Source organism: Melanerpes formicivorus, unplaced genomic scaffold (genome assembly GCF_026170545.1).
Source record: "Melanerpes formicivorus ecotype bairdi unplaced genomic scaffold, bMelFor1.0.p_v2 SCAF_3, whole genome shotgun sequence".
NCBI classification, from domain to species: Eukaryota; Metazoa; Chordata; class Aves; order Piciformes; family Picidae; genus Melanerpes; species Melanerpes formicivorus.
Window position 1 is genome coordinate 24,194,954 of NW_027142355.1, and position 25,269 is coordinate 24,220,222.

Here is a 25,269-nt window from a genome sequence, read left to right on the forward strand (position 1 = left end):
AGTCACACTGTCTGCACTACCCAAAAGGTGTATAAGGGGAAAGATGGCCATAAATGGAAAAATAATATTCCTGGTCCACTGCCAGTCCTGGGCTGAAGTTTGCTCATCTACTGGGTGTGTGGGACAGGGGAATTGTCCTCATAGGGTATATGTGGTACAGAAGCACCTCAGTGCTGTAGGTTTAGGTGTTCCTATGAGAGCTGGGAACTCAAAATACTGAATGCCAAACAAAAGGTGACAACTGTAATCTGGTTTGGGCTGAATCATGTTAGAGCAGGGTGAGTACTGGATGGGCTCTTGTGAGGTCTTCGGTTCCTCAAACAGCTCTGAGCTGAATCCTGTGATGTTGCATCTCTAAGGAGGCTTTCCCATTGACAAAACCAGGAATTCAGGGCTACACTGGAAGAAAGGTGGAGAGTGAAGAAGGGTCTTGCTTATTAGTTGGCTGACTTAATGCTGGTGAAGAACAATGCACACACTGGCCACCTCTTCCAAGATGGAGCCTGCAACTGCTTTAATTAGTCAATTAAGTGTGGTTGTGTCACAGGAGATGAGACACAACCCAGGATCAGCCAGCTGGGTTCTTGGCTGCTGAATGACATTGTCTTTCCAGCCCAATGACCTCATTGTTATGACTCAATAGGGGAATAATGTTGTCCACCCAGCAGCCCAGCAAGGAGTGAGATTCCTGCGTGGTTACAGCTGAGCAGAAGAGCATGGGAAGTTGTGGGATGTCACCAGGTCGGGGATGCAGGCTGTGGTAGCTTTTAATGGCAGGGTTGAGTGCTGAGTAATTCCAGCAACAAATACAATCTAAAATACATATATGGTATGTGAGAGTGGTCATAGTAATCTCCTCAGAGACTTCCTGGACAAGTAGGTCCAGGTAGAAAGTTTGAGTATGAAAAGACTCACTGGTTAGGGAGGAAAGTCCTAAATGACATCTTGTGGAAAGGAAAGTTCACAGAACTTACACCTGAGGTGGTCTGGATGGAAAAGACACCTGTTCATGTCACCTTTGGACCACAGGGCTTCACTGACATCTCCCTGACACCCAAACCCTTCTTTCCAGGATAGTGCCTGGTGGTTGGGCTGCAGGCAGGCCATGGCAGGGCAAGGGAAGGGAGCGGAGGAAGCAGGAAGGAAGAAGCAGCTGCATCCCCACCCTGCTGTTAATCATCCTCCTCTTTCTTCTAAGAGAGGGCAGCAGGTCTGCAAACCCCACACTGGGCTCCCACCTTGGAGAGGATGCAAGACAGTGACCAGCAGCTGTGAGTACAGAAAGGGTACTTGGAGCTGGGCTTCATGAAAATAACCAAATTACTCTGCTCCCATGAGAGTGCATCCTGCTTTTGGTTCAGCAGTAAAACTCTGACACATCAGCTTGGACATTTTCTTTAGAAAACTGAGCTGGATTCATGGGGTTGGAGGTGGGAGAAGAGGGCAGGAATGCAGGTTAGGTCCATAGTAGGACCTGCAGAAAGCCATCAGCAAAGGAGAGTGAGGAAGAAAGTACTGAACAGGGATTCAGTGATAGTAGCTGTAATCATGGAGCTGGGGGGCAGGTGGGGAGAGTACAAGGGAGACCAAACAACTCCACAGTGGAGATGCACTCTACTGGTGAAGGCTGCAGCTACACAAAATCACAGAATTGTCATCAAGTCCAACCCTCAACTTCAGACCACCATGACCATTAAACTATGTCCCAAAGTGCCATGTTCACACATTTCTTTAACACCTCCAGGGATGATGACTCCACCACCTCCCTGGGCAACCTAATTCCAATGCCTGACCTCTCAGGCTTGTCATGTATGCAAGTGATCAAAGCCTGACTTTGCTACAAAAGCTACCCTGTCTTATGAGATCCAAGAAAACCAGGATCATTGCTGATAGCAAAAAGACCCTCCTGTTACCTTTAGACCCAGATCATCTACATAGCTCAGAAATAATTCTTTGGGCAAAATGCTCCTTTACTCTGCTCAGGGCAGCTCTCAGAAACCAAGCCCTGAGCCTGCTGACCATGGAAGCAGGAAGAAATTGCTGAGGCATCAAAAGCAAACACTGACATTTAGCAATGCTTATTGATAATGCTCCATAACTGTTGCATTATTGCACTAAATAATCAATAACCGACAAGTGTAGCTACTCCAGACTATGCCCTCTGCTGCAGGCCTGCTCCTGGCCCCTGTTAGCTGGAATCACTTAGCACATGAGCATCACTGCTTGTCCATCAAGTCTGGAGAAAACTGAGAGGGGATCATATTAATGTTTACAAATATCTGAAGGGTGGGTGTCAAGAAGAAGGGGCCAGTCTTTTTCAGTGGTGCAACAGGCACAGACTAAAATACAGCAAGTTCCACCTCAACATGAGGGAAAACTTCTTTCCTTTGAGGGTGATAGAGCACTGGAACAGGCTGTCCAGAGAGGTTGTGGAGTCTCCTTCCCTGGAGACTTTCAAAACCCACCTGCTCCTGTCTAGCTTCTTGTAGGCAATTCTGCTTTGTCATGGGAGGTTGGACTTGACAATCTTCAGAGGTTCCTTCCAACACTAACCATTCTAAGATTCTACAATCAACAGTTCTCCCCAGATCTCTCTGTGTGGGCCACAATGTCACAAAGGAGAAACTGAAATGCTCAAATGATGCAAACCAATAGAGCCATATCCCTTGCCCAAAAAGGTTCTGCATGCCACAGTGGCCAAATAAACATGATGTGTGCTGGAAGCCAGGCCTTGCATTTTGAGACTATGGACATAGCAGAGGGCCAAGACCTTTGCTGGTGCAAGATTTGAACTAGTTCTCCCAAATGGGAGCAAAACAGAGTTGGAGAAAGGCAAGAGGTGGAGCAAATCTCTATCTTGCATACAGCCCAGATGCATGGAGAGCTCAATGCACTATAGATGGAGATGAGTTACAGCAACAGGACACCCAGCACGAAGCTGCTGCACACACACAGACTCTCTCCTTGTATCACAGACCACCCAAGGAAAATTCTGATGTGGCCAGATCCAAAACTTATATTTATTACTACCAACATATCTTAGTTTTATTCAGGTTGATAAAGACCTTTAGCTTATTGAGTCCTACTGTTAACACAACACTGTCAAGTCCACCACTAAACCATGTCCCTAAGCACCACACATCTTTCAAATACCTCCAGGGATGATGACTCCATCACTTCTCTGGACAGTCTGTTCCAGGGCTTGACAGCAATTTTGGGGAAGAAATATTTCCTAATATCCAACCTAAACCTCCCCTGGCACAACTTGAGGCCATTTTCTCTTATCTATCACTTGTTTCTTGGGAGAAGAAACTGACCCCCACCTCACTACAACCTCCTTTCAGGGAGTTGTATAGAGCAATGAGGTCTCCTCCTCAGTGTCCTTTCCTCCAGACTCAATAATCCCAGTTCCCTCAGCTGCTCTTCATAAAACCTGTTCTCCAGACCCTTTACCAGCTTTGTTTCCCTTCTCTGGACATGCTCCAGCACCTCAGTGTCCTTATCAGCCTCTTTCTTTCACCACATACAGGCACCGATTTACCAGCCAAGACAGAGATACACACCAACCCCCAAACTACTTCTGAGCTGGATTATAAGGAAACCCTCCCTAAAAAGGGCAGCTTAGGCTGTGCTCACTGCCTTGGGGCATCTCCTGTCTCCTGCTCCCAGGGAAAGCAGCTTACAACCCTCTGTCCCTGCTGCTGACCCCACCCCAAACCAGCCACTCTCCTAATCAGATTGGAGTGGTCCTGCCAGACACCGTAAAACACTCTCACGGAAGACAAAGCATTGAGCTGTAGCCTTCGTCCACCAGCTCAAAACACAAATATGGTCCCAAAATTGCTAGTGAGACTGTTAGTGAGATTTTTCTGTGTGAGAGAATGGCTGAAATATGGACTAGGACATCAACCACCACCACATCAGAGCTGGGCTTTTGGTCTTGTCCAAAATATATCAGCTCCCCATGGTTCCCTCTTCTGATTTCTCTTCAGTAAGCATCATGCTGGGACTCTGTACCCTTCCTGATGGCTCTCCAATTGTTCATGCCATGTCCAGCTTCTGCGCTGGCTAGGGAGTGTGTGCAGAAGGTCCTGGAGGAGGAGGAGATGGTGGTGGGGCTGAGTCACTTTGCTGCCATCTGAGATGCTAATAAAACACCACAATCTCCATTTCTAATGTGATCACAGGAAGGAAAGCTCTGCTTCCTCAGGGTATGGCTGTGCCACCAAAATCCCTTAAACTCCCTAAAATATTACCCCATGCAGCTGTCAGCTACCCATAGCCAGACTTCATAGTAGGAGCACAAAAAGCATGAATTATTTTAAAGCAGAAAACCATCTATTTCCCTCATCAACAATCCATCAGTTTGGACTTCTGTATTTCCCTCCCTAACCCTTTGGAAAGGGCATTCATGAAGGACTGTAAAAAGTACACACTGTCAGCTCTTCAGCTGTATAGAGTGAGAAGGTCTCTGAGTTTCCTTTCCTCCAGGCTAAACAGCCCCCATTCTGTTAGCTGCTCCTCATAGGACTTGTGTTCTAGCTCTTCCAGGCCCTAACCTGGACACATTCCATTACCTCAATGTCCTCTGTGGAGTGAGGGGCCCAAAACTCAACCTAGTACTCAAGGTGTGGCCTCAGCAGTGGTGAATACAGGGGGACTATCACTGCTCCAGTCCTGCTGGCCACACTGTTGCTGATACGATTTGTGAAAGACCAAATTTTATCATCTAGCACCAAAGATACGCAGCAGGCCAAAACTCAGACACAGAACTTTAGGAACTTGGATTTTCCAGCACTAAGTGGGGCTGGATTTGGATGTGAGACAAAACCTGGGCAGCCAGTTAAAGGAAGCTTCATTAATTCTTGCTTTTCTTTCCTTTAACTACTCTCTGCCCACACTGTGAGGTGATATCCAGGGTACCCAGACACTAAGTGTGAGGTTCTCCCTTCAATTAGACTGTCAAAAGTTACAAGTATAAAGCTTGCAGAATCATAGAATGGTTTAGATTGGAAGAGACCTTTAAATGTCATCTAGTTCACCCCTACCTCTTAGTGAACAGTGACATCTTTAACTAGATCACATTGCTCAGAGCTCCATCCGACCTGGCCTTGAATGTTTCCAGGGATGGGGCTTCTGCCATCTCTCAGAGCAATTTGTGCCTGTTTCACCACTCTCATTGTAAAAATATTCTTCCTTGTGTCTGGTCAAAATCTCCCTCATAAAACCATTACACCAAACCTTGGCTGGCGACTGATATTCCCTCTACAGATCAAGAAGAGACTGTGGAGAAGAACTTGGGGGTGTTGGCAGACAGTAACGTGTCCTCATGGCCAAGAAGGCCGCTGGTCCCCCAAGATGCATTAAGAAGAGTGTGGCCAGCAGGCTGAGGAAGGCTCTCTTTGCCCTCTACTCTGCCCTGGTGATGCTGCCTCTGGAGAACTGGGTCCAGATCAAGGAAGACAGGGAGCTACTGGACAGAGTCCAACAGAGGGTGACAAGGGTGATTAGGGGAGTGGAGCATCTCTCTTACAGGAGAGGCCAAGGGACCTGGGGCTGTTTAGCCCAGAGGAGAGAAGACTGAAAGGGAATTTTGTCAATGCTTAAACACCTAAAGTGTGGAGGTCACAAGAATGGGGCTGGGCTCTGTTCAGTGGTGACCAGTGATAGGACAAAGGGGAATAGGCGAAAACTAGAATAAAGGAGGTTTCACTTGAACTTAGGGAGGAACTTTTTTACTTTGAAGGTGATGGAACACTGGAACCAGGATGCCCAGAGAGGTTGTGGAGTCTCCTTCTGGGGAAGGAGATCCTGTGCATCCTGCACTAGGTGACCCTACTTCAACAGGGGGTGTTGGACTAGATGACCTCCAAGAGGTCTGTGGTAGGATGAAAATTCCCCCCAACATTAAATTTTGAAAGATCAGCTTAGATAGAAGCAAATGGAGCTGTATTTACAAACAAAACTGCAATCTACAATGAAATGCAATGGATATGTACCAATATATACAGTATTTACAATATCTACGGGTATTTGTAATTGATAAACAGCACAAGAACCCCCCTGGCCAATGACCAGGGGAGCTGCAATGGCTTCTCCCTTCCCTGCCTCCTTCCCTACCCCCTGTACACAAAAGGGACACAAGAAAAGAGAGCAGAGAGAAGTTGTTGTTAATACCAGTCACAACAAAGCAGAAACCTCATCCCTGGAGGTTTTTAAGGCTAGGCTGGATGTGGCTGTGAGCGACCTGATCAAGTGTGAAGTGTCCCTACCCGTGGCAGGGGGGTTGGAACTAGATGATCCTTGAGGTCCCTTCCAGCCCTAACAATTCTATGATTGTTTTGTACAACTAGCTTAAGTCTGCTATCTCTTCCAATGGGATCTTTTAGAACTATTATTATTTTCCATTTTACACCCAATGGTGATTTATTTACATTTTACCACTTTCTGTTCAAGGTCTGTGGAAAATTTTAAAGGCATAGCCTTAAACTACCACAAGGTCCCATCCAATCCCTACCATTCTGTGATTCTTTGATTCAGCTGCTCCATCAGTAGCTAATTCTATGGTAAGTGAAAACAGCTGGAAACTGGCAGCTGAAAAATAAAATGACTTCCTCTCCTGTTTTAAACAGTGAAAGTGAGTTTTAAGAGAATGACTCCTGGTTATTCAAAACCTTCAAGGGATGTGAAATAGTCACTAATTCCATCAAAGACTGATGCTTGAGACTTGCTCAATGAATTGCTTAGCATTAAACTCAAGAGTATGTTGAAAAGTTTATGTACCAGGTATCCAGACCCTTGGTGACTTGATGTATCTTAGAGGAATTTCACAGGCTGTTTTGCATCTGTCAGCTTAACAGACATTTCCCCTACAGATAAAGAGTGATTGCCACCTTAAGCCCAAAATCTGTGTTATTCATCATCACCTAGATATATACACACTATATATATAAAGTATATTAAATATTAAGGAGCTGCTTGAAAAGAGATTGAAAAAAAAGAGGAGAAGTAGAGAGAGTAAAATGTTTTAGAACTCTCTTTCATGCCCAGAATAATCTGACACCTCCAAACCACCCAGAGTTTAAAGGGAAAAGGTTTGTGCAGCAGAGAACAGGAGTTCAAAGGCATTGCTCTGAAAGCACAAAGGATGCTCAAGGAGAGAGCAGAACCCTGAGCATTATCAATTGTACAGAAAGGTACAAGGAACAATAGCAGCTGGACCAGAGAAGGGCAACAAAGCTGGTGATGGGTCTGGAGAGTGAGTCTGCTGAGGAGCAGCTGAGGGAACTGTGTATAAGCTGCTGGGTCTGAGCAGCTCCTCAGAAAGGCAACTGGGATTGGATGTGGCACTTGGTGCCATGGTTTAGTCATGAGGTCTGTGGTGACAGGTTGGACTTGATGATCTTTGAGGTCTCTTCCAACCTTAGTGACACTGTGATACTGTGATCCCAGCCCCACCAGGGGGATGGAGCACCTTTTCTATGAAAAAGGGCAGGGAGAGTTGGGCTTGCTGAGTCTGGAGAAGAGAAGGATGCAGAGACACCTTACTGCAACCTTTCAGTACTGAAAGTTGATCTACAAGAAAGATGGGGACAAGGGTTTTAGAAGGGTCTGTCACGATAAGAAAAAGGGTGATAGTTTGAAACTAAAAGATGCATAAATCAGAATCCAAAACAAAGTGGTGGCAGGCTACCTAACTGCTTAAACCAAGGTGTTCATAGTGTGTCCACCTGGTTAGGAAACCCAGTTGAAAGGCAAGGGTGGGCTGCAAATCTCCAAGTTCCACAATGAGCAACTGAGCAGAATCAGCCCAGCTTAAAGGCTGTAGCTATGGATGGCAAATGAAAAAGATGATTAAAATCAAGTCATTCAAATGAAGACTTTCTTCTTCTGTAATTGTGATTAAAATTCATAATTCAAAGCACATCCATTTAAATCAAAGCACCCTGCCATAAAATGAGGTTTTGAACCCTTTGTGAGGCCTTAATGAGGAAAAAATAAAGGGGCATTCTCCTGTTGAATGCATTTATTGGTACCACTCAGGGGTAGGAACTATCTTAGAAGTCTACAAAACTACAAGAACTAAAAGTATTGAGGGCTTTTTTTAGCTATCTTGGAAAATTTGAAGGAAACAAAATAATTTCCAATACTAAGATAGTTTAATAAGCTCAAAACTTGCTTTTCCACAATATTCCACAAGAATATCAAAGACAGAGAAATTTGTCACTTGTGACAAAAAGTTCAGCAATCTCTAATTGCTTTTTTGGTATGGGGAATACTCTGTGGCTCAGGCAAGTGAGGCTGGGCTGAGACTAAGCCCTGCATGCTTGAAAAAGGACAACAAATCTGGTGAAGGGTCTAGAGAATAAGTTCTATGAGGAACAGCTGAAGGAACTCTGCTAGTTTTGTCTGGAGAAAAGGAAGCTGAGGGGAGACCTCATTGCCCCTCTCCCTGAAAGGAGGTTGTAGTGAGCTGGGGATTGGTCTCTTCTCCCTAGTATCAGATGATAGATTGAGAGGAAATGGACTGAAATTGTGAGAGATGAGGTTTACTTTGGATATGAGGAATATTCCTTTACTGAAAGAGTGGTCAGGCACTGGAACAGGCTGCCCAGGGAGGTGGTGAAGTCACTGTCCCTGGAGGTGTGCAAGAAATGTGTGGACATGGCACTTTGGTACACGGTTTAATGGCCATGGTGGGACTTGATGATCTTAGAGGTCGTTTCCAACTGAAACAATTCTATAATTCCATAAAAACAGTGTTGAAGTTGTGCTTTTTGCTTGCTGGCTTCACACCAAATGAAGCTAAGCAAATGTCATACCATGTCCCATTTTCCTTATGTTTTGCCCTAGTCATCTCTTGGCTGAATCAGACTTGGCTGGGAGCCATTGCTGGCTCACCCCCTATGCAGCACAAGCATGGCAGCTTTTTATTGCCACATGTGATTTTGATGTGCTTATGGTATTGCTTTGATATTGCAAAAAATCATGTGCCCTTTGAAAGAGGCAGTGGAGAGAACAAACATCTCCTAGCATTGCAGCAAACCAGATGAGGGGACTGACCCATCTGAAAATCAAATCAGTATTAGAAGAAATCATGGGCAGCAGGTGGAGGGAAGGGATTCTGCCTCTCCTCTCCACCCTAGTGGGACCCCACCTGCAGTACTGGGTCCAGCTCTGAAGTCCTCAGCGCAAGAAGGGCGTGGACCTATTGGAACAGGGCCAGGGGAGGCCACAAAAATGGACCAAAGACTGGAAATACTCTGCTGTGAGGATAGGCTGGGAGAGTTGGGGTTGTTCAGACTGGAGAAGAGAAGGCTTTGGGGACACCTTATTTTGGCCTTCCAGTAGTGAAAGGAGACCTACAGGAAAGATGGGGAGGGACCATTTACCAGAGAGTGTAGTGATAGGAGAAGGGGTGATGGTTTAAAACTAAAAGAAGACAGATTTAGACTAGATCTAAGGAAGAACGTTTTTACAGTGTGGGTGGTGAAACACTGGCCCAGGTTGCCCAGAAAAGTGACATGCCTCATCCATGGAAACACTGCAGGTCAGGTTGGATGGGGCCCTGAGCAACTTGATCTAGTTGAAGATGTCCCTGCTCACTGCAGGGGGAGGTGGACTAAATGAGCTTTAAAGATTCCTTCCAACCCAAACCATTCTGTGACTCTCTGAAAATAAATAAATAAAATTAAAAGGAAAACAAACCAAGAAGGGGTCACTTCATCTACTATGTGTTGCTACTTTCTCCACTTTGCCAAGAGAAAACCATGGGAATACATTCTTATTTGTTTATTTGTTATTTTCAGTTGTTTGGGCTCTGAAACCAAATCAGGTCACCAGCAGCTAGAGGGTGGGAAAAGGGCTTAAAAAATGCATGAATGAGGCTGCTGGTTTTGAAGCTGTGCAGTTCAACCTGCTTTGAGTGTGCTCCTTCCTAGATAGCCCAGTACCTGGTTAAAAACTTGGTTCCTTTACCTGTACTTTAAACATTTCTGTTAATAATAAACAACTAAACAAACAAACAAATAGAAATGTCCAACAGGAACATCTTTAATTGCTCATTTAGTATCTATCTATCTGACCTTTGTTGGTGTTAGTCCAGTATAACCACTGCTTACTGGATCTGCGCTGGGCACCCTGCCACTTTACACTGCTTTTTCTCATACACAAGGTACACAGTATCTCGATAATAGTCACCCTGAGAGCTATCCTTTTTCCACAGACTGCAGCAAGATCATTTAAACTTTTCCCTTTCTCCCCCCACCCCCCTATTTGTGTACATGGTGGAATGTTTTATCTCACCCTCCTGTCTTTAAACTCTGGGGAGGAGAGAAGAGGGTTTACAAAAAGGAAAAAAAAAACTTAAAGGGCTTTGCTATTAGGTTTCAAAAAAGACTTTTTCAAACACAGCTTCTCCAAAGCCTGCTGCAGAGTCTTTCAAGTTGTCTTTGTCAAAATTAGAAATCTAGTGGTTTCTCTTTGCCTGTGTCTAGCAGAAGCCACTCAGAATAAATCTCTGACAAGGTTGTCTCCTCATTTCTCTAGAACAGATTTAATATATCTAGTTGGAACTAGATGATCCTTGTGGTCCCTTCCAACCCTGACTGATACTATGATACTATACTATGATACTATGAAGTAATACAGCTTAATAACTCTAAGCCAATCTCTACCTCCTCTCCCAGTTAAAACCAATTAAGGCTGAGACAGAAAATTTCAGCCTTGGCCGTTAATAACTAAAGCCTCATTCTTCTACTGCAAAATAACTTTCCTCCTCCCTTTCACCACTCTCATAAACCATGTGGCATAAGACCAAAGCCCCCTGCATACAGAGCTTGTAAGAGAGAAAATAATGCTGGATTAATCCAAATTTTATTAAAGATGCTAAAAATAAGAGTGAGACCTCAATGCAACATCTACAATAGGATTAATTCAGCAATAAAAAATTACCTGTTCCATTTTGGAGGACGTTTTAACGCAGATCCCAGCTGCCTATTTTTAAGGCATCTGTCCTGCATGTGCTTTCAAACAGGTTTCTAAGCCTAAAGTACTTCTTACCTGTCTTTCTGGTTTGCAGCCTTTAGTGTCTGCTCCTGACCTACTGCCAACAACTTCCAAAGCCTGAAATTCACATTTTTTTGATACCTTTAAGCAAATACAGATGCTGTTATGCAACATAAGGGTTTCCTGGGTATTTTAACATTAGACCCTTTGGGGGATACAAGCATCTCTAGGGGCTAAATTATCCAAAGTCACATCTGAATTACCTTCAGAAGATCATAGAATAACATTCTCTGGAAAACACCTTCAAGACCATCAAGGTCAACCATTAACCCAACACTGCTAGGTCACCACTAAACCATGGCTCTCAGCACCACATCTGCACAGACTTTAAATACCTCCAGGGATGGGGACTCCACCACTTCCTTGGTCAGCCTGTCCTAGTGCTTGACAACCCTTTTGGGGAAGAAATTTTTACTAGTATCCAACTTAAACCTTCCCTGGCATGACTTGTGCAACTTGACATTGCCCCTCTTTCTCTGCACTAACAGCAGCAGGAATCAAGGAACAACTCAGCTCCCACCTTAAACAGCTTGGTTAATATCTGAACCTACACAACATTATCTTGGGTCCTTCAGTAGGAAGAAAAAGCAACTTTCCCACAACTGCAGAAGAGCTGGCAACACCAGCACTTCCAGTTTCCCTTTCCTTAGAAAGCTGCTCATCCTAGATTGCCCAAACTAGGGCCCATTCCCTTTTTGCTGCCACCCAGCCTAAGGACTATGTTAAGATGTGAGACTTTGGACATTATACTCAAGTTGATCCATGCTGAAAGCCAAATCTAAACCTGGCATGTTGCTTCTTGCAACTGGTTTATTATGGATCCACATCTAAAAGCAGATGCTTCTGCAGTACTGAACTCTTTGTTACACAAAAACATAGCCCAAAATAAAGGCTCTTCTGCCCTATGCTGAGTGTTGAGGAGTTAACACTGAGTTGATTTTAATAAGCTGATTGCTTTCTCCCTGTCTCCTTCCACTACTTTGTCACCAAACTGTCACCGGTGTCTGCCGAGCGCTCCTGGCCTTGGGCCAAGCAAGCCGTGAGATGAACATTATTTACAGGATAGAAAAGGGACCTGCAAAATACAGAGCAGCAAAGGCTGCAAAGATGCAAAGGTTTGCAAAACAGCCCTGTTTAGTGATGAGAAAAACTTAAGCAAGACCACCTGGGGCACAAAAAGCAAATGATCAGTGAAAGAATGTGGTGCCTTTGGGGTTTGGAGCAACTTCACTCTGTCTCTTGAAGTACAGAAGGGTTTTGTCATTTTAGGGTTGATGGGACACAGAATCATAAAATTATAGAATCATTAAGGTTGGAAAAGACCTTTAAGATCACTGAGTCCAACTGTAACCCAGCTAACATGACTACTAAACTGTATCCTGAAGCATCACAGCTACGCTCTTCCTGGACACCTCCAGGGAGGGCAACTCCACCAGCTCCCTGGGCAGCCTGTTCCAATGCCTGACCTCTCATACAGTAAATATATTTTTTGGTAATATCTAACCTAAACCTCCCTTGGTGCACTTTCAAGTCCATTTCCTCTCATTCAGTGACTTGGGAGAAGAGATCAACACCAGCCTCACTTCAGCCTCCTTTCAGGTAGTTGTAGACAGCAATAAAATCTCCCTTAGCCTTCTCTTCTCCAGACTGAAAAAAGACAGCTCCCTCAGCTGCTTCTTGTATGACATGCCCTCCAAAACCCCTCACCAGCCTTGATGCAGTATCACAGTGTCACTAAGGTTGGAAGAGACCTCGAGGATCATCGAGTCCAACCCATCAACACAGACCCCATGACTAGACCATGGCACCAAGTGCCATGTCCAATCTCCTCTTGAACGCCTCCAGGGACGGTGACTCCACCACCTCCCTGGGCAGCACATTCCAATGACAAATGACTCGCTCAGTGAAGAACTTCCTCCTCACCTCCAGCCTAAACTTCCCCTGGCACAGCTTGAGACTGTGTCCTCTTGTTCTGGTGCTGGTTGCCTGGGAGAAGAGACCAATCCCTTCCTGGCTACAACCACCTTTCAGGTAGTTGTAGAGGGCAATGAGGTCTCCCCTGAGCCTTCTCTTCTCCAGGCTAAACAATCCCAGCTCCCTCAGCCTCTCCTCATAGGGCTTGTGCTCAAGGCCTCTCCCCAGCCTTGTTGCCCTTCTCTGGACACGTTCAAGTGTCTCAATGTCCTTCTTAAACTGAGGGGCCCAGAACTGGACACAGTACTCAAGGTGTGGCCTAACCAATGCAGAGTACAGGGGCACAGTGACTTCCCTGCTCCTGCTGGCCACACTATTCCTAATGCAGGCCAGGATGCTCTTCTCTGGACACATTCAAAGACCTCAATCTCTTTCCCATACTGTGGAGCCCAGACCTGAACACAGTACTCGAGCTGTGGCCTCACCAAGGGCAAGCACAGGGGCACAATCACTTCTCTACTCCTGCTGGACACATTGCTCTTGATACATGCCAGGATGCTGTTGGCCTTCTTGGCCGCGTGAGCACACTGCTGGCTCATGTTCAGCCAGCTGTCCACCAGCACCCCCAGATCACTTTTCCACCAGGATGCTTCCAGCCACTCTTCCCCAAGCCTGTATTGCTGCTTGGGGTTATTGTAACCAAAGTGCAGAACCTGGCATTTGGTCTGCCAAAGTGCAGGTCCCTGGCATTTATTTGCTACTTCCCAATGGCTTTCAGCAATATTTGGTTCCAAATGTTGACTGTGAGACACATTAGGGTTCAAGTCAAGCAAATATCTGCATGCATGCATACTCTCTCCTTCTATTGCACTCTGATGAGACCCCACCTGGAATGCCCCTCCAGTTCAGCTCTGGAGTCCTCAACACAGGAGACACATGGGCCTCTTGGAGGGGCATCGGAGGTCACAACAATGGTAAGAGGGCTTGAACCCCTCTGCTGTGAGAATAGGCTGAGAGCTGGTGTTACTCATCCTGGAGAAGAGAAGGCTCACTCAGCCTGGAGAAGAGAAGGCTCCCAGGGAGATCTTCTTGTGGCTTTTACTTCAAAGGGTTGATAAGAAAGATGGGGACAGACATTTTAGCAGGGCCTGTTGTGATAGGACAAGAGGTGATGGTTTTTAACTTAAAGAGGAGAGATTTAGACTGAACCTATGGGAGAAATTGTTTACTCTGATGTTGGTGAGACAGTATCCCAGGTTACCCAGAGAGGTGCTAGATGCCCTATCCCTGGAAATATTTCAGGTCAGGTTGTTTGGGGCTCTGAGCAGCCTGACCTAGTTGAAGATATCCTTGCTTACTGCAAGGGGTTAGACCTTTAACGATCCCTTCCAACCCAAACCATTCCACAATTCTATCATTCTCTGATTCTCTGAAATGAGTAGATTCAAGGCTGTGTCCTGCCCTCCACCCTTAGCAAGATGTGGGTGATGTGGAGAGGAGCTTGCTTTCCTCAACAAGCCATTCTGACTGCAGGACAGTTGAACTAGATGGCCTTTAAAGGGCCCTTCCGATCCAAAACATGATCCTATACAACCCCCGGGAACGTCACCCCCAGTCACCCACCACGGAGCTTTGCACTCGCGGAAGGCAGTATTCACTGCTGGCGTTTTCCAAGACTCCCCCAGGCACTCACTATTTCTAGCACTACTATCAACTCAGAGCCAGCAGCTAACCTGCAGCTGGCTAAGTTATCCTGGAAGGAACCTGTCCCACTCTCTTGGCTGTGGAAGGAGTTGAGGACACTGATACCTATCACCTGGAAGTTCAGCTAGAAGAAAAATACCACTGGGTCAGCATGGCCCTAGGTGGTCACATTGTAAAGGGGCAGAAAGGAGCAGTGCAAAGTCAAGAGTTCCTCTTGAATCACAGCACAGAGTTGAGCTCCAGATTTACTAGTTGTCATGATAAAAGCTCTTTAAGTGTGACTTCTCCCCTTGAAGGTTGCTTTTGGCTATGGAAAGCTGTTGTTGCGTTGCAGACCCCTGCTCACCAGGCCTTCATCAATGCCCTTTGTACTGCATCAGCCCCAGATAACCCAAGTGAGGGCATCTCCCCATCCCTGAACATTAATTGCATGGTCTCTCCACCAAACAGAACATAGTCTAGGCAGACACATGCAAAATAGAGAAACTGTGGTGGCACAGACAGTTCTTTAAACAACATCTCAGCTCTTCAGACCATAGCAGATCATACAGGATTATTGTACTGTCACAAAGAAACACCTCTTTTTCTCCCTAGCTGTGTCTACCTACTCAGACTGGGCTTTCTAGCCCCAAAGTAACATGGTTTTGGATACAGGCTAATTCCAATGCTTGAGCACCTCAAAACGAGCTGTGATAAGGGCAAAGTGCATCCCTTCTGCCTTCACCCAGTTTTAAGTGGATCTACATATTACTTGAGGACCTCCAGAGCAAACCACCACAGGTCTTTAACTACAACAAACAAATATGCAATCAGAGCTATTAAAACCTAACAAAGCTCACATGGACCATCCCCATCTCTCCCAAATAAGAACAGGAGAAAGCACCTCACCCTGAGGTGTGACACACCATCACAGCAGGCAGTTTGGGGGAAAAGAGGGATTTTATTTGGCTAAGCCACAGTGGCATGTGGAAAGGGTGCATTCCCAGCATGCAGTAGAACTGGCAAGGCCTCTGTGTAGAATCAGGCTCAATCCTGGTTGTCTCACAAGCTGCAAAAGAAAGACTCAGTGGATTTGCCTGACAATCTCAAACCCAAAGGCACAACATGGACTTTCAGTGAAGCCCTGGGGGCTGTGGTGCACTGAGAGCAGGTAGCTGGAAAACAACAAATGCCAGATGACTGTGTGCATCGTTCAGATTAAAAGGGGAAAAGAGAAAAAAAAATAGCAAGGCTAGTTCAGGAGCTCTCTGCAAAGGAAAGGGCAGGCATTGCAAGAATTCAGAAACAACATCCTTAGGTGGAGATTGGCCAGTTATGGAAGAAGCTGTGCACGTAAACAGGCTTTGGATGAGGAAGTTGGCAGAAGCACCTGAAAACGCTTCGGAGGGTTTGAAAGATTTCACATGCCTGCACATGGGGAATGGACCAAACCGGGCCACCCGGATTCCTCCAAAGTTCAAACCTTTCTGTGATGCTCAGCTCTTGGCAGAGCTGAGGGTGGCCAGATGGCACACAAGTGTGCTCTTGGGCTGGGACCAAGACCGCAAGTTTCTGCCTATGTGTTGCTCCCCACCAGCTCAGCAGTGGGGAGAGAGGAATTTTTTGGGTTGTTTGCTATGTGCTTGGTCCTGCTACTGCTTGGACCACCTGCAGAAGAGAAGGCTCTGGGGGGACCTTAAGCAGCATTTCAGTACCTGAAGGGTGCCTACAAGAAAGCTGGGAAGGGACTTTTTAAAAGGGCTTGTAGTGATAGGATGAGGGGGAATGGATTGAAGCTGAAAGAGGGGAGATTTAGTCTGAAGATTAGGAAGAAATTCTTGACAGCAAGAGTGGTGAGACACTGGAACAGCTTGCCAAGGAAGGTTGTGGATGCCCCCTCCCGGCAGGTGTTCAAGGCTAGTTGGACAGGGCATTGAGCAGCGTGGTCTACTGGAAGGTGTCCCAGCCCATGGCAGGGGGGGTTAGAACTAGGTGATCTTTATGGTCCCTTCGGACCCAAACCATTCTATGATTTTATGAGAATTAGCTATTGAAGGCATCTGGGCTTGGGGTTTGAGCCCCCACATACACAGAGCATCTCAGCTCTGTGTTATGGTGGGGTCTGACCTCCTCAGGGCATCACCTTGAAGGATAAAAGCCTCATTTATTGCATCCTTCTTGACTCTGTAGAGCTTAAAGGTGCTCTGGGTGTTGTAATGGCTCCATGGGGAAAAAGTAAAGGAGCCAAGCAGGCGAGGCAAAATTTGAGGCAGGTGCCAGCAGCTAGGATGGATGTGATTCTGCACCTAAACACCAACAGCTCCTCTCTCCTTGCATATGGAGGTATAACACCCAGAATAACATGGGAGCTATTGCAGAACCCAAGGGATCCTTGATGTTTTTAATTAACCTCCATTGGTACCCATGGCCTGAGCCCCAAAACACCCCAGAGCTCACATCAGCAGGCTTAGATCTTTGGGAAAGTGCACATGGGAAGAGAAAGCCCATGATTTATAGGGCAAATAATAACCAAAGTGCAACCCCAGCCTCCCTGCAAATGCTGAGCGCGGCTCTTTCCAGATGGTCTCTCATTGCCACCAACATGAACGATCACCAACCACTTCCTCATGAGCCTTCAAAGCAGCTCTCTGGAATTAAATCAGTGTACTTCATGGTTCCATTCCTTTCATCCAAGGATCTTCAAATGCTTTATAAACAATTGTTTAATTAAGCCTCATAAACAGACCCACAGGGTATTGTTACTATATCTGCCTTGCTGCTGGGAATTGAAAGGTATTGCAAAAGGTTGCATCGAAGTTCCTCTAACAGCAGGCATCTAAGAAGACACCCTCTACTTCAATGGTGATTTTAAAACTCTGTTTAACATTTGCTTTTCTCCTTCTCTAGACATAGCCCCAGCTGCCTGTTCCTGCCTGTTTCAGGATTAGTATTCAACAGACAAAATGGACATTTAGAAATGCACACCTCTGACAGCCTGTTCTGGACAAACACGAACTTTCAGAACCAAGCAGCCAGCGCAGCTCTGGAAATGAGAAGTAGTGTTTTGGCAACAAGGATTTAAAAGCCATCAATCTATGGTTTGCTTTGAGCTGGGTAAAGAGCTGATCTCCAGTAAAACCCCTTCCCTGGCCTTTCCCTCCCTCTCCCCCACCCCCCTTCCCCTCAGGCCAGGTTTGAGCAGTGGCTCTTTTTAATCATCCAAGGATAAAAAGTATCATTTTCTCTTCCTGATGCAATTTTGTTACCATTCCCCCTGTGGGATGGAAGATCTAATACGGGGAAAGAATAAATAAAATAAAATGTCCTGCAAGCACACCGTAATGGGTCACTCTGAACCCTTCACAGGCTGCTTGAATTTCAAGATGTTATTTGGCTGATGTCTCCTGTACTCTGTCTTGTTTGGAGCTGATTTTATTCTAATTTAAGAGGGGGTTGAGATGATATGAACCTGGCATCCAATAATTTTAGAGAAACAGCCGGACTCAGAATAGCTGCTTTTAAGAACTTCAGCAACTTGGGCTTGATTCTGCTCAGCCCCGCACACCATGCTGTCACCGTCTTCCTTATGACACCCAAAACTAAACTTGGAAATCCCAACTCATTGTTCACCCAACCATTTTTTTTCATTCAATTTAAACAGAGCAAACCATGAGGACTCCATCCCAGTCATTATTTTTGAAGATACCAAACATCCTACAGTTTCATTTGCAAGTCTAACTTTGTCCCACGTTGGGGTCAGAGAAAAGCGGGAATTTAAGGTTTTGAGTAGCGTAGATGATCACAGCAGATACCAGCCTTGGAGTCAAGCACTGCTGGAACTCCAAGCCCAAACACCCAGCAAGGAGAGATGCCTATTTGCCCCCTAAGGAAGAAAATCCTGGTGCCAATACCAAGGGAGCAACATAAAAGCGCCTTTAAGGAGATTATTCCAAAACTCAGAAGCAGCGTATGAGTGGCAGAAAACATTGCTGTGAAGGATTTAATCAAATAATTTCTGAGAAAAATGCAATAGGATCACTTGAGAGGGCTACAGAAACAGGTCCCCCCACCATCCTCCCGCTGAAAGCCTGTTTTGTACTGATCCCAGCACACAAAACCAGAACAAAACCTTCCGAGAGGGCAAAGACAGCTCAACTCAGCTAAATTCTGGCCAGCACAAGAAAAAATGCATTAACAGCTCCTACTTTATGCCAATATTAATGACGTTGGAGCTTCTTTAGTTTTAATGGGGAGAGAAATATCTTTTAAAGCCCATGTTGGCATCAGGGAGAGATGAAGCTTCAACACCTGCTTGCCCACTGAGCTTTGGCATATAGTCCCAAGAGAGAAGCAGGAAAAACCCGTGCAGGTGGAGAATTCAATCAGATCTCTGTGACTTCACCCATAGTTAGAGTCTCAGGTCCCTGCCTCCACTTGGGCTTTTAGCTCTGGAGCATCCCCCAGCTTTTGTTACCTCAAATAAAAGCACATTCAGCTCAGCAGAGGCTCTGCTGGGAGGCACGACTCACAGCGAGATTTCACCTTCTCCTGTTTGATTTTCATTTTCATTTATTATTTTATTTTATTTTACTTCCTCCTTCCCTCGCCTTCCCTGAATACAAGGAAGAAAATACCCCACTCCTCCCTGCTTTTATTCACTTTTAAACTAATCAGTGCATTTCCTTTCCTCACTACATTTTGGTACAGTTTATGGCAAGTGTCTCCAACAATCCCCCATCCCCCCTCCCCCCGCCGTGAAGAACCAGACCTCCTGCTGCACCATTTCCACACCGCCCTTAGCCCCAACATTATGGCAGGACCTGACACAACATTCCCACTCCCAAACATCCCAGCATGATGCACCCTGCACAACTCCACAGCTGCCCCATAAGGAAGCGTCTCCAGAAGTTTATCCTTTTTCCAACATTGCCATCAAATTACATCAAGGAATTGCTGTCTTCCACCAGTTTTTGACCCCCTCTTTTCCCACACTATTTCCAGAAACCAAGGGTGAGGGCCCACAGCCTATACGTGCCACACCTGGTACGCTAGACCATTGCAAGAGCAGCTGCACCAAACCAAACCAAAGGGTCTCCCCTCGCTTGGTAGGGCCCCAAAAGAGAGTTCTGGAACTCAGATGGGACCCAAAAGAGGGGTGAGAAGCTCAGATGAAGCCTCCAAAAAGTGTTGTGATAATCAAACAGGACCCCATAAGAGGGTCGTGAAGCTCAGATGGAGCCCCCAAAAAGTGTTGTGATAATCAAACAGGACCCCATAAGAGGGTCGTGAAGCTCAGACGGAACCCCAAAAGAGGGATATGAGGCTCAGTTAGGACCTCAAAGAAGAGAAGGATTCTGATTGAATCCCAAAGGAGTGATGTGATGTCCAGTCAGGTCCCCAAAAGAGGGTTGTGAGTTTCATTTGAGACTTGAAAGAGGGATGAGAGGCTCAGATGAAACCCCAAAGTGTTGTGAGGCTCAGATGGGAGCCAAAAGAGGCTCACGAGGCTCAGTGCTTTGTACATCGCTCTCCCGAGACCCCAAAAGCCCTGAAGAAGCAGCAGCGTGTTCAGCCCCTACCGCCGCAGACAGAACCAAGCACTGCGGCTCCTGCGCCCCAAGTCGAGCTGCTGCGAAGGGCTGGGTGTGCTCAGCTTCTAAATAAGAGGTTAGAATCAGAAAGCTGCGGGGAGCGGAGGGGCACTCAGCATCTCCCTCCTTTCCCCTCCCCACTGATTTTCCGCCTTTCAGAAAAAGTGGGGAAAACAGGGAAGGCGGGCGAAAAGGAGAGGAGAAGGCGGGGGAAAGAAAGGAGAGTGTAAAAAGTAGGGCAAAAAGCTGATGAAGGACAGAATTCGAGCGGGCAGGGAGGTGGCACTTACCAAGCAGCAGCAGCGGCAGCAGCAGCGGTGCCCGCATGGTGCTCTGCGCGGCCGTATCCGCCGCGGCTCCCGGCGCTCTCCCCGCTGGGGCGGGAGGTGCGGCCGTTGCCCTCCCCCGGCCCCGTTGCCGTCCCGGCCCCGTGTCCCCCCCCTACAACCGGGGGAGGTGCACGGTGGCCCTGGCCCGCCCTCGCCTCCGCCCCCGGCTCGGAGGATGAAGAGAGGGGCCGAGGGGTGGGGGGGTGGAGGAATGGGAGTTGGAATATAGGAGGGAGGGTTGGGAATAGCTGGGATACGGGGTTTGGGGTTCTCAATTGCATGGGGAGATTGGGGGGGGGGGGGCGTTATTGGAACAGGAATGGCTGGGATAGGGGTTTTGGGGTTCTCAACTGCATGGGGGGGTTGGGGGGGCGTTGTTGGAATAGGATTACTAGGGAGGATTTTGTGGATTCAGTGGAGTGGCGGGCTGGGAGTTCTCAAGTGCACGGTGGGGGATTTGGGGCTTCCATCTGCATAGTGCAGGGGGAGTGGGGTTGGAAGTTTCCACTGGAATGGGGAGATTAGGGAGGATTTGAGAGTTTTGTTGGAATGGGGGGCTGGAGGGGATGTGGGGTTCTTAAATGCATGGTGGGGATGTGAGGTTCCCCTCTGCATGGGACTGGGGGCTTTAGTTAGAATTGAAAGGTTAAGGAGGATTTGGTGGTTTCATTGGGGTGGGGGTTTGGGAAGGATTTGGGGTATTTGTTGAAATGGAGGCTAGTGGGGACATGGAAATTTCACTGGAATTAGGGTTTGGCAGGAATTTGGGGTTCTCAACTGCATGGGGGATTTGGGGGTTTTGCTGGGATGGGGGCTCAAGAAGATTTTGAGGTTTAGTTGGGATGACAGCTTGAGGGTGGGGATCTTCAGCTCCTACCTGCACAGGGATGTTTGGGGTTAAAACTGGAATATGAGGATGATTTGGGATTCCTCCCTGTACAAGGTTCAGTGAGAATTAGGGATTTGGGGGGGGGATAGATTTGGGGGTTTCATTTGGTTTGGGGAAAAAATTATTTTTTCACTTGAGTAGGTGCTTGGGAGTTGGGAGGGGTGGGATTCCCACCTGCATGTGGAGGGATTAGGGGTGTTTATCAGGATGACACCTTGGGGTAGATTGTTGGGGTTTCTTTTGGTCAAGATGGGGCTTTAGGGAGAAATCTGGTGTTTTCCTCTGGATGGAGATTCACAGATTGATGTCAGATTCCCATCCACATAAGCAATGATTTGGGATTTTTGGGAGATCAGTTTGGGATACCCATCCACATAGACAAAATTTGAGATATTTATCAGGATGGGCATTTGGGGGGAGATTTGGGATTTTTGTCCAGAGGAAGGTTTGGGGTTTGATTTCCCAGCTAGATGAGAGTTACTTGGGGATTTTTAGTCTAGGCAGGGTTTAATTTGAGATTCTAACCATGACTGGGGTTTGATTTGGGTTTCAAACCTGGAAGGGAGGCTAATTTGGGATTTCTCTCTGCAATGCATGTTATGATGGTACAAAATTCCCCAAATCCCTCCTCTTCCCACTTAGTGACATGTGAAGCCCTGGGAACAGGAGATGAAGACCTGCATAGTTGCAGGCTGGTTGGGGTTTGAGCCCTGCCTTGGTGGCACTGTGGCACCTGTGTTCACTTTTAGTGCCAGAAACTGGGCATGGCGCTCACAGCCAGGCTTTGGTCCTACATGTTCTTTCAAACATTACTCAAATTAGTGTAAATTTGCAGAAGATGTTTCCCAAGGTTTGAGAATGTCTCAAAGGAAGCAACATGTCCAAAATACTAAGGACAGAATTATTATCAGATCTTTGCATTATTTTTTATCAAGAGGGAAGGGTGCTGAAAGTTTTTATCTGGTGCTCAGGGAAGGAACGTTCACTGCAGCTACAAGGAGACTAAAAATAAGCTCTGAGCTGAATCCTCCCCCTTTCACTGACAGATCCAGCTAAACCATGAACCTTCCCAGCTTGCATCCAGATGTAGTAAAAGAACCTCCTCTCCAAAAACCCCTCAAATTTGGTTCTCTTGATACCTTGTCTGTTCAAGATGGACATCCTTCTTGTTGCAAGGTCACCTTGAGAAGGTTTGAGGGGTTAGCTTGCTCAGCCTTCCCTACCTGTTTTGCAAGTTGTCCCCAGAAAAGGCTCATTGTCCTGCTTTTAGCTTCTGGGTCAGTGCAGTGAGACAACCCATGTCCCTCAGCCCAGCCTCACCTCCCCTTGCTACCACTCTGCATTACCCAGTGCCTAAAAGCCAGGAAACTGCAGTTGCAATAAACAAATGGATGAGCTGATGCATGTTATTAACCTCACCAGTATCAGAGAGGCAATTCCTTCTCTCCCTACAGAATAATTTTAATAACAGAGAACATTCCATCCCCCTCCCCCAACTTCCAATCAGTACATCTCAGTGTTAATTGCCAAGTCAAGACAGCCCAGGGAAAAGCCTGAGTGGCACCAGTGTAACAGTGCCCCTCTTATATTGGGAAAGTGATGCTGAGCTCCTCAAAAAACTCCATTTGCCACAATACTATTGTGATACACTGCAAAAATATCCTATGGCATGTTGGTACTAATGCCAGCAAAAAGTATATAAAGTTATACTCAGCCCAGCAAAGGTACAGCAGTCACAAAGTCCAGGAAGGCAGTCCTCAAGAGCAGGAAAGGGGTGAGGAGGAGAAACCTGAGGAGAAGCCCAAGCAGAAGGCTCTAGCAGAAGGATCCCTTCTTCTCAGCAGATTTCTTCCTTAGTATTGAGTGTGATGAGCACATGGTCTGGAAGCCAACTTCGGTACTGTGTCCTGGCTGACTCAGAACTACTAATGGCCTGCAGCCTGTGGCTGGCCTGGGATTCTGTCCCAGCAAAACCAGGTTGCTTAGATTGGTAGTAAAAATCTCAGCCCTACAAACATTCCAGGTGAGAGTGGGCAGGGCTCTGATCAACCTGATCTAGGTGAAGATGTCCTTGCTTCCTGCAGGGGTTGGACTAGATGACCTTTAAAGGCCCCTTCCAACCCAAACTGTTCTATGAAAAATAAGTGTCCTGAAATTCACTTTAAAATCAGTCTGGCTTCAGCAACCTTTGGCTTTACTTTGCAATAATTATTCTGAGAATTAAGAGGAAAGGAAATTCACCTGACCGGCCCCATCAGCAGATCTGTGTTGTGCTGGTCCTTTGGCTTTGTGAGGAAAGAAGGAGACCTCACCCTCTAATCATTTGATGCTTAAGCCTTTTAAAATTGCTGACCTAGCTGTTGCTTTTCTTTTATGTTATCAGAGCAGACACCCTTCCACTTGCACAGGGAGTTTTGTCAGTTCTCAGCAGAAGTCAGCTCTCAGCATACTTGTTGGATCTTCTTTTGCCCTAAGAGACAAGGCTCAGAGCAGAGCCACTGCAGTGGGCGAGTGAAGGTTGTGCAGAAAACCTCCTATAGGAATTTTGTGGCATTCATTGAATACTCATCTCTGCCATCTGTGCTGGGTATTTCTTCTCACTCCACAGGGCTATCTCCAGAGCATTTCTAACCTCCTCTTTGTCTGCTTCTCACTGCACGATCATGCTGTTCCTCCCTTGCTGCAAGCCTTGGCTGCTGGCAGTTGCTTTGGTGGCTAAAATAGCAACATGGTCTCTCCTTCTTGCAAAATCTGATTCATCTACTAAGATAACCTTGCTTTTTCAAGGGGCTCCAAGAAGAAAGGACTCACATCACTTCTGTTGCTCTGCCTTGTATGCTTGTGATGACCCTGAATCTGCCTGTCATCTCTGCCTCAAAGGGCATTAATTACTAAGACTGTGTCAGATCAAGGCTACAAATCATGAGCAGCTGAAGGAATAAAGGAAGAGATATTTAGCATGACTGCTTCAGAAGCTGGATGTCAAAGCATATCCCACTCCAATGCCTAATCGTCAGCTTGGGGGAAAGGTCAGAAAAAGCCCTGACTTGGGAAAGTGGATGCTTGTAGGGGTGTCAAAAGGCATTGGTGTTTCATAGAAAGAGTCTAAGTCTTCTACACTTAAAAATATGCAGCACCCTGGATTGCACCAGGAATGGTGTGGCCCTCGGGTTTAGGGATGGGATTATTGCCCTGTACTCAGCACTGGTGAGGCCACGCTTTGAATACTGTGTTCAGTTTTAGAACCTTACTCAAAGAAGGACATTGAGATGCTGGAGCATGTCCAAAGGAAGGCAACTGAGATACTACCCTACTAGCAGTAGTGGTGAGATTGTGTGCTCTAGGGCAGCATCTGGACTTGATGATCTCAAAGGTCTCTTCTGGCCTCAACACTTCTATGATTGCTAACTGGGAGCTTCATCACAAATGTCCCAGTTTTGGAGGTTTTCCTAAATACCAGCATCACAGAGTCAGGAGATCCTGTAAAGGCTTTTGCTGTCAAATCTGAACACAAAAAGGCAAGGCTTAAAAGTGCAGAGAAACTCTTTGGACAATGGTCCTGAGAAACAGGAATGAAGAGATAAAAATTTACTGTAAAATTTATTATTAACATTATTATCATTATTTAAAATCTTGGGGGCTTACTCAGCCAGGTGTCTTTTTATATTATACTGCCATGGTTTAAAAAGAAATCAGGACAAATATCTATGGGAAATGCACACAGATTCAAGTATACCTGGCTCCTCGTGTCTGGTGTCCAAGCGAAGTATTTGTCTAAGATTGTGAAACATCAGGA

General features: G+C 46.3%; 1 protein-coding gene across 4 annotated transcripts in view; it reads right to left on the reverse strand.

Moving 5' to 3' along the window:
• PODXL (podocalyxin like) overlaps positions 1-20,685 on the reverse strand; it is a 57,678-nt gene extending 36,993 nt beyond the window's left edge. For all 4 annotated transcript variants that reach the window (XM_068169014.1, XM_068169007.1, XM_068169000.1 and 1 more), the window contains exon 1: positions 20,546-20,685. In XM_068169014.1, the coding sequence (XP_068025115.1) occupies positions 20,546-20,582 (37 nt within the window). In that variant the 5' untranslated portion in view covers positions 20,583-20,685. The remainder of the gene's footprint in view (positions 1-20,545) is intronic.
• Positions 20,686-25,269: the final 4,584 nt, after the last annotated feature.